Source organism: Orycteropus afer, unplaced genomic scaffold (genome assembly GCF_000298275.1).
Source record: "Orycteropus afer afer isolate SDZICR_OR568_19922 unplaced genomic scaffold, OryAfe1.0 scaffold00028, whole genome shotgun sequence".
Lineage (NCBI taxonomy): Eukaryota > Metazoa > Chordata > Mammalia > Tubulidentata > Orycteropodidae > Orycteropus > Orycteropus afer.
In genome coordinates, this window is record NW_006921615.1 from 5135899 (window position 1) to 5152201 (window position 16303).

At 40.7% G+C, this 16303-nt stretch overlaps 1 protein-coding gene across 1 annotated transcript in view; it reads left to right on the forward strand.

Moving 5' to 3' along the window:
* The window catches only part of LPIN2 (lipin 2), a 106128-nt gene extending 92482 nt beyond the window's left edge, over positions 1-13646 (forward strand). Inside the window, exons 10-20 of the mRNA XM_007935416.2 lie at positions 1008-1101; positions 1484-1553; positions 2317-2406; positions 3684-3766; positions 4904-5048; positions 5682-5830; positions 6335-6421; positions 10532-10684; positions 11099-11213; positions 11843-11946; positions 13502-13646. Coding sequence (XP_007933607.2) covers positions 1008-1101; positions 1484-1553; positions 2317-2406; positions 3684-3766; positions 4904-5048; positions 5682-5830; positions 6335-6421; positions 10532-10684; positions 11099-11213; positions 11843-11946; positions 13502-13646 — 1235 coding nt within the window. The remainder of the gene's footprint in view (positions 1-1007; positions 1102-1483; positions 1554-2316; positions 2407-3683; positions 3767-4903; positions 5049-5681; positions 5831-6334; positions 6422-10531; positions 10685-11098; positions 11214-11842; positions 11947-13501) is intronic.
* The last annotated feature ends 2657 nt before the right edge of the window (positions 13647-16303 follow it).

The window sequence follows — 16303 nt, forward strand, 5'->3', positions numbered from 1 at the left end:
AATTTTGGTCAATGACATGAGACAAAGTATATGTGAACTGCTGTATGAAAAGTGAATTTACTCTGTAAATCTTCACCCAAATCCTAATTTAAAAAAAAAAAAAAAGAAGTACAGCCAGAGTAACTCCTTAAATGTGAGGATGGTGGAAATCTGTCTCAAGGTGTTTGGATATATTATCAGGAGGGAGCAGTCCCTGGAAAAAGATATGCTTGATAAATAGAGGGTCAGTGAAAAAGAGGAAGACCTTTAGTGAGGTACATTGACCCACTGCCTGCAACAGTGGGCTCAAAGCATGGCAACAGATGTGAGGACCAAGCGTAGGATTGCATAGGACCACAGCAATGTTTTGTTCTGTCATACATAGGGTCACTGTGAGTTCAGACCAGCTGGATGGCACCTGACAAGAACCATATGTCTCTGTGTATCTATGTTAACAGACAGGAAAGTGTGTTTATGCTTTTGTTTCAGATATTGGTAATTCAGACTGGTTGAGTTTTAGAGGTGGAAGAAATGTCAACTACAAGGAAATAGTAAATTGATTACCTGAAAGAACAACACGAGTGAGAAATTGTTAGCCTGAATATACTAGAATACAGGTTCAAACAGTTGTAAGGTTTATATTTTTGGTGGGTCGTCATTATCGCATGCCACTTAAATCTGTAAGGCCTCCCCACCCCTTGAGTATTCCTCCATTATGTAAAAAGTTTTGCCCTCTGATGAGAAAGAAAAGTCTTTTCATTACAGTTGATGGTATGTATATGTGTCTATTGCTCTCACCACATCTATGATCTATTTTCCTAAAAGAGAGGGAGAATCAAAAAGAAGTGTTCTTGTCCTGAAAAGGGGGTGGGGGGGCTGATAAAATAAGTTTTTTTTTTTTTTTTTTTTAAAAAGGCTTGTTTCATCTTATGCTGTAATTCTTGCAGTGCAGCAGAGTATTATTATGATCTTGTATGGGGATTTATGTAGTCTCTAACCAAAGAGATCATTATTATTTTATATTGCAGAAAAATTCATGGAGCATATCATTACATATCATGAATTTGCAGAAAACCCTGGACTTATAGACAATCCTAATCTTGTAATACGGATATATAACCGGTAAATTACTCTTGCTTTTATAACTGTTAAATACTCTTGCAGTTTTTTTCCTAAGTGCTGTTTTAAATATTATACTTTGCCTTACTATAAAGTATGTTATATGAATGAGTTAATGGGCAGTGACTCTGAAGTGAAAGTGAAGCCTCAACTTTATTTTTAAATGAGGCATTTAAATGTTATTTTTCTGCTTTATAGATTTTACTGCTTCTCTATTCAGAGAAGCTTGGCTTGCAGCATAGATTATTATGTGACAAAAATTTCACAGATCATCTATTTATTTATTTATTTAAAAAAAGCAATATTACCTGTTTTATTCTACTTCTTTCTCACCTGTTGGGTGTGTGTGTGTGGAATGATTTTGCATAATTTTTGTTTCTCACAGTTACTATAACTGGGCTTTGGCTGCTCCCATGATACTTAGCTTGCAAGTATTCCAGAAGAGTTTGCCTAAGGTGAGGTGATTCACCATTTGTTGCCTTTTTGAAACTATCGACAGCATATAGTATGTGTAGAAGTCCATATGTGTATATTTCTAAACTTGGATACTATTCAGAATTTTATTTGCATTTCATCTGTACTGTTGTGAAGAGTCCATATAGCTATACAAACTCCCTCAAATTATCTCGTACCCAAAATGTAGGAAGTTAGCCCAGCTGCCACTTCTTTAGTCTCTTATATTAGATGTGTATGACAGTTTATCATTGTTTATAAAAGTTGAGAGATTTAACTGACTGCAAATTAAATATAGAAAGAATGAAAACTATTCCTCTTACTAATTTTGGAAGAAGCAGCAAGAAGAGGGTGATATCACCAACAAAAGTGACCTCAAGTCAGCCTGTTATATAAAACCTGGAGATTTTCTTTCGGTCTGTGTACCAAAGAGGCATCATCAGCCTAGTCTGCTCTCATAACTCAGGAGAACATGTTTTCAAGGATGGGGAAGAAGAGCTGCTTCTGTGCTGCAGACCACCTAGCCTTGCCCGCAGACCTGTTCCCGCACTCAGAGCCAGTTGTACAAAAGCTGGGTATTGTCCATCTTTCAGAGGTGCACTCAGAGCCGGTTATACAAAAGCTGGGTATTGTCCATCTTTCAGAGGTGATGCTCAACGGGTCTGAGAGGAGTCACATTACATAATAAGATACCACCTATTGGCCGGTAGTGGGAAATAGCTGACTGAAGGCTTACCCATTCTAACCCAAGTTGGTTGTTTCCAGGCAACAGTCGAGTCCTGGGTCAAAGATAAGATGCCAAAGAAATCTGGTCGGTGGTGGTTTTGGCGTAAGAGAGAAAGCATGACCAAACAGGTAAGCCATCTAGAGGTAACCGTTTCCATGGGTTGGTAAGAAGTACATCTTGAACAACAATTTTTTGCCAATCATAAGGACGTCTGTCTGGGCTATGTATACTATTATAAGGAGCTCTGGTGGTAACGTGTGGTGGCATAGTGCCTAAAGCATTTGACTGCTAACCAGAAGGCCAGCGGTTCAAACCCACCAGCCACTCCTCAGAAGGAAGATCAGGCAATCTGCTTCCATAGAGATAACACCTCAGAAACCCAAGCAGGGGTCATTATGAGTCGTATTCAACTCAATGGCAATGAGTTTGGATTTTTATGTATACTATCATAGTACGAGGGGTCACTATGAGTCGGGGCCGACTCGACGGCACACAACAACAAAAACAACAACATCATAGTACAATAGTATTTGTTAGCATTTTTGAGCAATTACTGTCTGCAGGTACTATGCTAAGTGGTTTATGTGCATTACCTCTCAATTTTACACCAGGTTAGAAGTATAAATTTTTGAATTCTCATTTTACTAATAAGGAAACTTTGGCACAAAGAAGCTGAATAACTTGACTGAATTTGTGTAACTGATGAGGTATGATGCTTGAGTCTTGACTCCAAAGCCTGTCTCCACCTCACCACGTTACCTTCCAGATATTTAAAAAAAAAAAAAAGCATATTTCCTCCTACAGGTTATTTCAGATGCAGATAGTGAGACTCTCCTCTTTTAACAAAATACTCGGAGGACAGGTTCACCTGAAGAAGCAAACAGAGTAAATAAAATCTTGATTTCTCAAAGCCTCTGAAAAAGAGGGTCAGGGAGGTTTACATATTTTTTCAAATGGCAGAACTGGAGTCACCATAGATGAGGCTCTAGTGATTGATGACTCTGAGCCCATTTCAGCACGATCTCTCACTCTGCCTCCCAGTGTTCTCCCCAGTAGGTGCTGAGCCACTCCCAGGAAAAGAAGTGTACCAGTAATTTCTTGTCTGTACCCCTTTTTCTCTACCAAGGACCCTGACAAGTTTAGGTCAGCTGTGTTAAATGGGCTCTTTTAAATGTTTTTTACCTCTGGTTTTGGGGATACAGCTTTCTGCATAGCAACATGTGACTTCTTTCTCAAGTTTCTGTCCCTTGGCTCAAATTAGAGAAAGTCTTTTTCTTGAGCATGTTTAGGTTATGGGTTCACAAAGTAGTTATGCTTTTCCCTGGAAAGGATTGCGGATGAATTTTTTGCTTGTTGGTACGGAAGAAAATGATGTGTTGCCATTATTAGTCTTTTGCTGTTTTAGCTGCCAGAGGCCAAGGAGGGAAAATCTGAAGCACAACAAACCAGCGACCTGCCATCGAGGGCCAAAGAACAAGCCAGTGCCAGGTGGGAGCGCTTTACCCTTCCTCTGGGTTCACTTCGCTAGGGCTGCTCTTGCTTTGGCCATTACATTTAAGTTGTCTAATTCTTAGTCAGAAACATCTCTTCTCTAGCTAACACATGATAATAGGTGGCTTGTTTATGCTACTCAGTTACTTAGCAGTAACTTACTTCCTGAAAAGCAACAGCCTAGGGCAGTAAATATTACTCATCACTGCTTCCTAAATACCTGTGCCAATCTTGAAACCGTGAAATCTGATACTATGAACTGTAAGATTTGGGGGCAAGGGCTGACAAAAGATACGTCATACTCCTGTATCACTGCTTCATAGCTTTTTATCAAACGCAAAAGGGAAATCTGAAAGAGAATCTGAAAGATTGGATTGAGTACATCCTGAGACATTTCATTATGTGGAAGAAGTAGCACTTCTTTGGACATCTCAGTTGGCTGGCCCTTAGAAGCATTGTTCACTATATACCTGGTTCTTGTTTACTGCCCTGCATTTTACTTTCCCTGATGAAATTCTTTTTTCTTCTCTCATTCTCCAACTCTTTAATAGTCTCCCTGAGTCTGAGTTTATTTTCTTGCTCTATACCATCTTCTTTTAAGGCATGTATAAAATCTTACTAGTTTTTAAATAAGTATATGCAATTATATTTTATTTCATTTGTACCTTTTAAAACATACCTACTTTTGGGCAAGAATCAAAAGGATAATAGTAGACCTGTTAGCTCACAGTCATTGGTCCTAGCAGAAAATAGCAAGCCATAGCCAGAAAGGCACTGTTTTCCACTTATAACTGAGTAAAGAGAGAGGGCCTTATTAATGATATAAGTATTTCAGGCATTAAAAAAACCTGTTGACATGGGAGAATGGCAGAGGGAGCAACTCTTCCCATCCCTAGAATGGATTGGTAGGTCCTTTAGGAACCTAAATCGTGCTCTAGGTTTCTTTTTTTTCCTGATCCTAAAGGAAATTCTGTCTTGTAAAATGGCCTGCTCCATATTTGTTATGATATTTTTCATAAATAACACACCCATGTAAATAACGTGCTTACAAATATGAGAGGTTGCATGGCTGGCAAAAATGTGGAACGTGTGTTATTTGCATAAAATAGCAGTCACTGGTTTGATGTTGTGTAGGTTGTCTGAAGATGACTCATCAAGTGATGAGGCATCCCAAGAGCTCGAAGAATCCATCAAAGTGGACCCCATTCCTGGGGAGTGTCTGATCCATGGCAACACGACCTCATACAAGAAGTCCCTCAGACTCTCCTCGGAGCAGATTGTGAGTCATGGGAGATCTGAAGGGATCCAATATGGTTTATTCCAGGACAAGCTTCCTCTTCAGTCTCTTCCAGTTCCAAGCACTTAGAATGCTGTACAGTGCATGCTGCAAGCATTTTCATGTACAGTAGAAGAGGCCTTCCCCCCATATCCACTTAACCTCAGATGACCTGGGGAGTCTGAATCTTTAACATACTTCTTTGCGAATCTTACACTGTCAGCCCAGTACTGTCTCTTAGGGAAATGCTGTTTCCTCAAACACAGTTGTCCCTTTCTTGTTTATTTCCTACTCCCTGAATTTTACCCATTTTTAGTATGAAAAGAGTCTTGCTAGAAATAGCAGGAGGCTATGCCTCAGGGCATTGATGCTCAGGTACAGAGGAAGAGCAGAGAAGAGAAATTGTGGTTTTTGCATTCAGAAGAGTCATTTGAAATCCCAAACAGTGTTCGATATGGCTTGCCCAGCTGATCTTGTTCTGAGCATACCATGTGCTCAGGGATGGAAGGAGACCATCCCTGCCTCAGGGTAGCTGGAATCCTGAAACCCTAGTAATTGTTTTTTATAAATACTAAATTCTGTTAAAACTGTGTGTTTTTTAGCTAATTTTCTTTATTCTTACACTTTTTATAAAAGGCAAAACTGAAGCTCCAAGATGGACCAAATGATGTTGTATTTAGCATTACAACCCAGTATCAAGGTACTTGCCGCTGTGCAGGAACCATTTACCTGTGGAACTGGAATGACAAGGTCATCATTTCTGACATCGATGGAACAATAACCAAGTAAGCAATACCTGTCATCTGGGGGGTGAGGAGCAACCGTGAGTGCTGAGAGTGCAGGCTAGTGGTAGGGGGAGACCCCTCAGTCTGGTCCTTGGCCACTGGGGTTGGGTATTTTGTAAATATTCTGCACTGACAGACACATCATGAGTGCAGTCCACACGAGAAGATGAATGGAGAAGTTGAAAATAACTTTTTGGGAAAGATTTGGTCCTGCGGTCTCCAAATTCTAATGCAAGAAGCTGTTGAGATTAGGAAGGAGATAAAGCAGATGTGTGGTTGTAAATGATTTCTGAAAATAAGCATCTGGCTCTTGAGCCTGATTCCATTCTTCAGTGCACATCCATGGTTGTCCTCATGAGGGAGTCATTGTAGACTGGACCCCCAGCCCACCAAATATTTATTAGAAGCTCATATTTAACAAAATGGGGGAAGGGGAAAAAAAAAAAAAAGCTTGGCTTTATACACTGGATTCCTAATACATTTCTCTTTCCATGCTCTTCTTAGGTCTGATGCTTTGGGACAGATTCTCCCACAACTGGGTAAAGATTGGACTCACCAGGGTATAGCAAAGCTCTACCATTCTATCAACGAGTAGGTGTTCATTCCAACATGGCGAGTCACTCTAGTGAGCTAGAAATTTGCTTTAAGAACTAAAAAAATGGACCATATCAGCCAGTCCATGTAAATCATGTGTATGTGGCCCTGCTGTCCCTGCTCCTCTTTCCCTTCTTTTGTAGCTGCAAAAACAGAAGTGGCAGCCACTTCTCCTGGAGCATATGATAGGATGGATTTTCCCTGTACTGTCTCATTCAATCCTCACAACATTGTGAAGGTTAGGTACTTCTGTGTTTATGGTTATAGCTAGAATTCACTTAATTTTTTTAATGCATTTTAGTGAAATATAATTTATGTACAGTGAAATACACAAAATTAAAGTGACATGGGTCAATGCATTTATTTTTTTGCAGTGTTCCCTCCCCTCCCCTCTCACCCCTAGCAACCAACAAAGAAAGTTTCCCTCCTTATATAAACCTTTCCTTGACCCTCCACAACAACAAACTAATACTATATTTGTCCTTCTGTGATTGACTTATTTCACTCAGCATAATGTCCTCCAAGTTCATCCATATTATGCAGTGTTTTGCAGACTCTACGTTATTCTTTAGTGCTGCATAGCATTCCACTATGTGTATGTACTATAGTTTGGTCATCCACCCTTCTGCTGATGGGCACGTAGTTTGTTTCCATCTTTTTGCTATTGTAAATAGTGCTATGATGAACATGAGCGTGCATATATCTGTTCCCATCCTGGCTCTCACTTCTCTAGGATATATACCTAGTAATGGGATTGTTGGGTCAAATGGTATCTCCAATTCCAACTTTCTAAGGAATTGCCATATTGCTTTCCACAGTGGTTGTGTCACATCACAGTCACACAAGCAGTGTATGAGAGTCCCAATCTCTCCACACCCCCACCAACATTTGTTATTTTCTGTTTTGTTGAACCTTGCCATGAGTGCTGGGGTGAGATGGTATATCTCGTTGTTTTGATTTACATCTCTCTGATGGCCAATGATTGTGAGCATCTTTTCATGTATTAGCTGAACACCTGAATATCCTCCTTGGTGAAGTGTCTATTCATGTCTTCTGCCTTATTTTGATTTGCATCTCTCTAATAGCTAATAATCATGAGTATTTCTTCATATGTTTGTTGGCTGCTTGAATATCCTCCTTGATGAAGTGTCTATTCATGTCTTCTGCCTTATTTTGATTTGCATCTCTCTAATAGCTAATAATCATGAGTATTTCTTCATATGTTTGTTGGCTGCTTGAATATCCTCCTTGATGAAGTGTCTATTCATGTCTTCTGCCTTATTTTTCAGTTGGATCGTTAATTCCTGTGGTGTTGAGGGATTGGAGTTTTCCATCGATCTTAGAGATAAGTCCTTTGCCAGATATGTAATTATTAGCAAATATGAATTGGTTGCTGTCATTTTTGTCATGTGCTTTTTTTCATTGTGTTGATTTCTTTGTTCCATATACTTTTCTATGCGGAGCTCGTTTTGTTTATGAATCATGTTATCACTTCCTTCATTGCTGTTTTAGTATTTGCTGAATATTTATGCTGGTTCTCTCCTTCATTTTGATGTGAAGGTTTATCATTGTTCTTGGAGGTTAGCCTGTGATTTATAGTTTTCTTCCCAAGTGTAGAACAGTCCATTCTATCGTGTAGTTGTCTTGACTTCCCCACCATCTAGAAGTTCTGTAGTGACACAGATTTTTTTCCCTCTTTTTGGTTTGTAGTTGTCCTCATTTGTCAGTTGGTGTCTCTGGTTCCCTATTTACAATCTTGTAGGCTTATTTATTTTGGATACTTCCATAGCTGGGTTGGTTTCTGGGTTATATCATCATGTGTGTTAATGGTCAGTTGTTGTTGGTGTTGCTTCTCTGTCCAGAGGGCTCCCTTTGTAAGGTTGGTCTGGTTTTAACAAATTCCCTTAATTTCAGTTTGTCTGGAAATGTCCTAATTTCACCATCGTATTTGAGGGACAACTTTGCTGGGTACGTAATTCTTGGTTGGAAATTTTTCTTTCAGTGTTGTATATATACCATCCCATTCTCTTCTCGCCTCCATGGTTTCTGTCGAGAAATCCAGGCTTACTCTTATTGGTTGCCCCTTGTAGGTAACTTTTCGTTTTTCCCATGCTGCTCTCATGATTCTTTTTTTGTCTTTGGTTTTGGTGAGTTTGATGAGGATGTATCTTGTGTGAGTTTGATGATGATATATCTTGGTGTTTTTCTTTTGGGGTCTATCCTGTTTGGGATTCATTGGACTTCCTGAATGGATATATTCTCATCTTTCATCATATCAGGGAAGTTCTCCTACAACAAATCTTGGACAATTTTCTCAGTAGTTTGATTTTTCTCTTCCTGTTCTGGAATTCCAGTGACACGTAGGTTATTCCCTTTGATGGTATCCCACATGAACCTTAGGCTTTCTTCATTTCGTTTTGATCTTTTTTCTGATTGCTCCCTTTCCAAAGAAGGATTCAGGTATTTGTCTTCAGTCTCATTAATTCTGTCTTCCATCACATCGATTCTTCTCCTTTGCCCTTCCCATGTGTTACCTATTTCTGACAATTCAGTATTAATCTTCTGGATTTCTATCTGTAGATTTAGAATCATTTTAATTTTTCATTTATTTTGTCATTTTGTTCTTGTATTTTCTTCCAAAATTCTTCTAGGGTTTTGTCTGTGTTTTCCTTGGTCTGTCTCTCAATCCTTTAAAGGTACCTAAATATAATTATTTTGAATTCCTTATCAGGGAGTTCCAGTGCTGCATCTTCCTCAAGGATGGGTTTTGGGTTGGTATCCTGGTCCTTTGTTTCTCCTGCTTTATCTTGCTACTTTGTGTGGATTGTGATGCTCTATTATCTCTGAGGCATTGTGACATTTTTGTGTTTATATTTAGTTGGTGATTATATGTTGGAGTGACTTGCCCGCAATTTTCATTTTCTTTGTTTCGTTTGTATGTTCTTTATACAGGCAGGGTGTTGTACTGTGCTCCTCTGTTCACTAGTTGACAGCACTTATACACTCATCACCTGTCTCCTTTCCTGTCGTCAGCCTCTCATATGTCCTTGCTGACCCCGGCAAACTGAGCCTGTTCTTAGGTCCCTGGAATCCTAATGAGAGTGCTTGAATTCACTTATTTTTTGCTGGAATTTAACAGTTGAGTTTGTTTTCATTTTTGACTTAGTATTTTTAAATTCTTTGAATAGGTAATACATGTACACATAGGGGAAACAATTCCCTCAGCATAGAAGGGTATGCACATTGAGAAACATGGACAGTGAATTATGTACTCAGTGACCACCTCCACCTTGCTAAAAGGCAGCCACCAGTCAGTCCCTGGCATTTCCTCTAGTCTGTGCATAGAAGCACATGAGGGTGAGCTGTACTCACAGGGCAGCACCCAGGCTGGGAACTCAGCTCTTAAACACCCCTCCCTGCTGTTGCTGTACTTTCATTGGACCTTGTTTCCTGCTGGTGCTTTCTGGGAAAGGTTTGGATCCAGGCAGCCAGCTCCTCTCAGACCTGCTCCACTCTGTAACAGTTCCTTTGCCAGAATTGGAAATCCTACGTACACCTTTCAGACCCTCAGATCCTCTTGTCAGTCACTCTTTGAAGAGAAAGCAGTGCCGTGGCCTTATGGATCCTGACACCTTGAAATTAAAATTGATTTGAAAAATGACAGTGTCTTAAGCATTAGTCCAGCATGCTGTGATAGGAAAGTTATGAGTATATCCGTTACCCAGATCTTATTTTGTACCTTATCTTAAGTGGTGGTTTGCATTCTGCAAATTGTCTTTATAAATAAGATCCCTTGTGTCTTTTCTTGCAGATTTATAGGTGGACCAAGGTTTTTGTCTCTACTGTAATCTGGCTGTCATGGACTAGTTGCTGAATATGCAGCCTATCAGTGACTTAAAAATTTAGCTTAATTCTTAGTTGCATATACCTCTGTTTTTCCCTGTGGTGCCTTCCATGGAAAGGAGAAATCTTTATAATCCTTACTAGTTTGCTGGTAAATTACAGAAGTGAGAGGAACTTTATTTGGATCTTTTAAATGAAAAGATATGCTTCCCTCCCCCCACTTTAGCCAAAGCATGTGGACTAAGTAGATGTATTCTCTTTCAGGAATGGCTACAAGTTTCTGTACTGTTCTGCCCGCGCTATTGGCATGGCTGACATGACTCGTGGCTATCTTCACTGGGTCAATGACAAGGGCATAATCTTGCCTCGGGGGCCTCTGATGCTGTCCCCCAGCAGCTTATTCTCTGCCTTCCACAGGTACTTCTCCCAGCAAAACTGCTGCCTCTGTGTTCATGCTGGGTGGGCCTAGGTTGACCTAGGGTCCCTGAATCGAGTGTGAGTGTGAGGGAATGTCACCACTTTGAAAGTGTCTGAGAGCTTATGTTTCTCTCTTGGTTCTCTGGCTCCACCATAGCTTTTAACTTACACATGACTCCTACCTGCTCTCTCAGATACAGGGAAGAAAATTAGTTTTGGGAATCCTCACGTTTTCTCCTTCCCAAATCCCACCATTCATGTTTTCTTAGTCATCAGATTGACGAGGGAAGAAGGAGAAAGAGATACCAGAGGATTGAAAAAAATGAATGCTGTGAACACTTGATGAAATCCATTCAGGGCCATGCACTGGGAAAAGCTACTGTTTCATATTTGATAATTGAACTTTTTTCTTAGGGAAGTGATAGAAAAGAAACCAGAGAAGTTCAAAATTGAATGTCTAAATGACATCAAGAATTTGTTTGCCCCATCTAAGCAACCCTTCTATGCTGCCTTTGGAAACCGCCCAAACGTAAGTATCCTCCTAGGTTTCGGATTCAGATGTGGTAGGTGAAATCCAGAGACATGTGCTCTTTAGGGCACATCCATGCCATAATTCCCAAACCAAGAAACAAAATGAACATCCCTTCTGCTCAGTAGGTTGTCACTTTTCTCTGTTTGAGATTCCTATAGCATTGGGAAGGTCCTATAGGTAGAGACCTGCCCCAGAATTTTGGTGTGTGAAGAAAGGCTTGCTCTCTGTTTTTTTGTGACTTCATTTTCCCCAGCGTTCTGACTCATGTTCTCATTGGTTCTGAGCCATGTCACTGGATCCTCCCACACACAGCATGAGTGTTTTCTAGCACTCTAGTGGACTGACCTGCCTCACATATGGGGCCTCAGGTCCCAGGCTAGGCAAAGGTACTACCTCCCTCCTGCTCCAGAACCCTTGGCTTCTCCTTCTTGGTGACTCAGGTTTCCTGCCTCCCCTTGCACCCTTTGGATTTGGCATCATTCTTTAGTTTGGGATGGATGAAATATGCCCGGCTCCACATATTTCCCATATAGTATCTCTGTCTGCAGTGCTCTGAATCCCCAGGAACTGAGAAGTCTCCTGCTTTCCCCTCCCTGTACTTACCATGCCACTGTCGCCTTCTGCAGGATGTCTATGCTTACACACAAGTTGGAGTTCCAGACTGTAGAATATTCACCGTGAACCCCAAGGGAGAGTTAATACAGGAGAGGACCAAAGGCAACAAGTCATCGTAAGTACATTACAACTTCACAGCCAAGGGCAAAACTAGGGACAGACAGATCCTAACCAGACTTGAAGTAGCAGAGCTGTCATTTGGAGACTCCTGTTTGCCTGGATGTTTGTTCTCCAAAACAGGTGTTGAAGGGATCACTGATTATTCTAGACTTCGTTGGTAATTTTTTTATGACCTGTTCAACTTCTTCTTTTGTTTTGTCAGTCTGTGTTAGTTTTGATAAGTATTGTGCTTCTAGAAATCTGTCCATTTCTTCTAGATTTTCAAATTTGTTGGAATATAGTTCTTCTTAGTATCCTGATAATATCCTTTTTATTTCAGTTGGTTCTGTTGTAACATTGCTCAATTTGTTTCTTATTTCTGTTATTTGTATTCTCTTCCTCTTTTCCTTTGTTAAATTTGCCAGTGGTTTGTCAATTTTATTAATCTTTTCAAAAAACCAACTTCTTATCTTGTTGATTGTCTATTTTCTGTTTCATTTATCTCTACTTGAATCTTTATTCTTTTTTTCTGGTGACTGTAAGCTTTTTTTGCTGTTCTTTTTTTAATTGTTGGAGATGGTGGGTTAAGGTGTTGATTTTGGCTGTGTCCCAAAGATTTTGGTATGTTGTGTTTTCCTTCTCGTTTGAGTCAAGGAATTTTTGAATTTCATTTTTTTATTTCTTCTATTACCCAGTTGTTTTTAAGGAGGGTGTTTTTCAGTTTCCATATGTTTGTTCTTTTTCCATTCTTTTTCCTATTGTTGATTTCTAATTTTAGAGCATTGTGATCTGAAAAGATGCTTTGCAGTATTTCAGTGTCTTTAAATTTATTAAGGCTTGCTTTATGACCTAACATAAAGTCTGTCATGCAGAATGATCCATGTGCACTGGAAAAGAACGTATATTGTGCTATTGTTGGATGAAGTGCTCTGTAATTGTCTGCAAGGTCAGGTTGGTGGATTGTGTTGTTTAGTTCTTCTGTATCTTTGTTTTTTTCCAGTTCTATCTTTCATTGAAAGTGGTGTATTAAAGTCTCCTACTATGACTAATGGAGTCATCTGTTTGTCTTTTCAATTCTATTAAAGTCTGATGTATGTATTTTGGGGCTCTTTCATTGGGTGCATAGATATTTATTATGGTTATGTCCTCTTGTTCAACTGATCCTTTAATCATTATGTAATGTCTTTCCTTGTCTCTTACGGTGGTTTTTGTCTTAAAGTCAATTTGATCAGAAACTAATACCGCCACTCCTGCTCTTTTTTGGTTGCCGTTTGCTTGATATATCTTTTTTGAACCTTTGATTTTTACTCTATTTTTGTCTTTGTCTCTATGGTATATCTCTTGTAGACAACATTGATGAGTCATGTTTTCTTATCCAGTCTGCAACTCTGTGTCTCTTGAGTGGTACATTTTGCCCATTAATTTAGACATTGATGAGGAAATTTTCCTGGTCTGTACCCTGGGACAGAACGTAGCAGAACCTGTTTCTGAACATAGCATTGTAACATTCAATTTTGTATTCTTTAATTTTGAAATAACATCCTGTGTGTTTCTTCCCCATACCCATCTAGGTATCACAGGCTGAGTGAGCTCGTGGAACATGTGTTTCCACTTCTCAATAAAGAACAGAATTCTGCCTTTCCTTGCCCAGAATTTAGCTCCTTCTGCTACTGGCGAGACCCGATTCCCAGCGTGAGCCTGGATGACCTGGCATGAAGAGATCCCTCCTAGGGGTGGGGGTCCCAGTCACTCAGCCTCGCAGGAAGGGAAGTGAGTGGCTTCTGCTGAACAGAGGACATTGTGCTAACTTCAGAGCCAGACCAGACACCAGTGCTAGCCAGGCACACACTTTCCCAAGCAGGGACAGGGGATGCTCCCAGGAGCTAGACTGTATCTCTCTGTACTCCTTAAGTTGGCTTCTCAGGCTTGACAATGTCTAGAGCTCAGTATCCCAGAAGGGAACATGAGGGCTTCTGATTTGAAGGTGGAGCCCTGTGCTTCTGTGCTTGTGTCAGTCTTCACACGTGCTTTGTGTTGAGTTGTGTGCCAGGTGCTCCTTTAATTACATAATTTAAAAAGGAAGAAAGCATAGCTAAAAGAAAATGGACCAAAACATCACACAACATAGAGTGATCTAATTTCCTATGGGCAGCTGAGATTCCATTTCTGTAAATAACCCAGGTCCACTGAACTGCCACCGGTCCAGTAGTGATGTTGGTTAAAACCATCCATGCACTTTGCTTCTCTGGACTCCTTCCCTGCTACCCTCAAGCAGGGTAGCTGCTTCAGGGTGCCAGATGAGCCACCACAGGCTGGGCCCCAGAACCACGTGAGCAGCCTTGATGATATGGGGCCCACTGTCTCTGCAAATCCCTACAAATGTGGTTTCTAACACTGAACTACCATAAGCTGTTCATCTGTGATGACTACATGATGGGAGGCTTTTAAGTAATTTCTTAGACCTATCGCGAAGAAACGGATCTTGAGGTATATATTTGATGTTTTCAATAAAAATCTTATCAGTGGAAATTGAGTTTTCAGGGGGGGGAAAAAAATGAAACAGCTTCCTCTGTTTTCAGGGAGGCCTTGGAAATGCAGGTGTGCCATTGTGTTCTGTCCCGGAAGACCCTTTTCTGTATCCTTGTTACTGTTGCCTGTTGTAGGTGGGCTTTGGGGTGTCCTGGTTTGGGGACACAGTTTCTAAAATTGCACTTTAGATTTGTCAGGGAAGCACAGTGAAGCTCCTTGAGGCCACAGGCGGCAGTTAGGCTTTGGCATTTGGAGTAACAGCCATGGATAAAGCCCATGGAAGCTGTTTAAGAGAGGGCTTCTGGAACTGACCACCCCTCACCGTCCGTGTGCCCTCGTTCTAACTGCTCCCATCAGCCAGAGATGTGTGCAGCAGAAGGGGCAGGTGCCAAGGTCTCCCTGAGACACATGGGCCTGTAGGGATACCTGTGTATTCTCCCTTAAAGGAAATGAGCAGCTTAGCTTTCTCACCTGGCTGTAATGAGTGCATGTCAAGTGTCTGAACAGACTGGGATTAGCCAGTCATTTTCAGGAGCCTGGAGAAATCAGGATGGTGTTGACAATCACCTCAATATTAAAGTGAAGAGAAGTGTTTGAGAGAAGACCTTCAGAGGACCAAAGATGGCCACAGCCACAGAGACAGGCAAGCATCTCCCAGGCCCACCTTCCCCTGTGATTGTATTGTGGGCTGTTCTCGTTTCAGTGCACCTCACCCAAAATCATACTGATCCAGAGTGGGAGACAGGGTGGTGATTTTTCCAGATTGGAGAGCTGATATTCCCTGGTTTATTTAGCTACTTTTTCCTGATGCTGTTGAATGCAGAGACAATGTTGACATTTCTTGAATACAGTCCTCAGTTGGCAAAACCTGAAGGCACGTGTTCTTTCCAGTTCAGACCTTCTCACCTTGAATATTTCAGGACTCATTGTCTAATGAGTTTGATCAAAGTATTTATGTACAGTAAATTAGGGAAACCAGGTTATGTTTTGTGAAGTTCTGCCTAAGTAATGAATTAAAACCCTAAGAGACCAGATACCAGTTGCTTTATTTCTCTCTCTAACACGGGTCCACTGAACTGCCACAGGTCTAGTTAGTAATGTTGGTAAAACATCATTGAATGCCATCAGCATGTCCTCCTGACAGACTGAAGTAGAGAGAGAATGTGAGTGTTATGCACTTAGCCTGAGCTTAGTAGGGTTCCTTTGTGTATGTGTGTACAAAAATCATAATTTACAGTTTAGTCCTTTTTAAGTTGACCTATAGAGTTTTTGACTAGGTGATGTGTATTTCCTCACAAGCTCTTCCTTTTGGACACATAGGCCTGCCTTAGAGGATCCAGCTAGGAAACCAGGTCTCCAGCCCTGTGCTGAGGGGGCCTTGGTCCCTTTGTCCCAGTATCCATAAGCAATAGGCTTTGTTGCTTTGTCACTGCAGGTTGACCCAGTGGTGTGTACATGCTAATTAATGTCAGTCTTTTTCCTTTTTGAAGGAGTCCTTCTTACTGAAAGGAGATGATTTACTATTACTGTAGTGTTAATGGAAGTATTAAGTTTGTGCTAAAAACCCATTGCCATTTAGTACAAATGACATTTGTTCTTTCTGTGAAAGAGAGATGCCCTTGAGTGTGTTTGTACACAAGCCCTTGGGATGGTGAGTTCGTGATGCATCGCCCTGTGGATGTTTGTGGGGATGGGGGTGTCATAGGAGCCTGCAGGGCAGAGGGCTCTTCTGCGTCATTCTGTCAGTTTCTCCAGTGATTGCACCATTGATCGTCCCTCTTTCTGGTCCAGTCTACCCTTAGTATTTGCATTTACGTCCATGTGTTTAAGCTTGTACTTCTGTG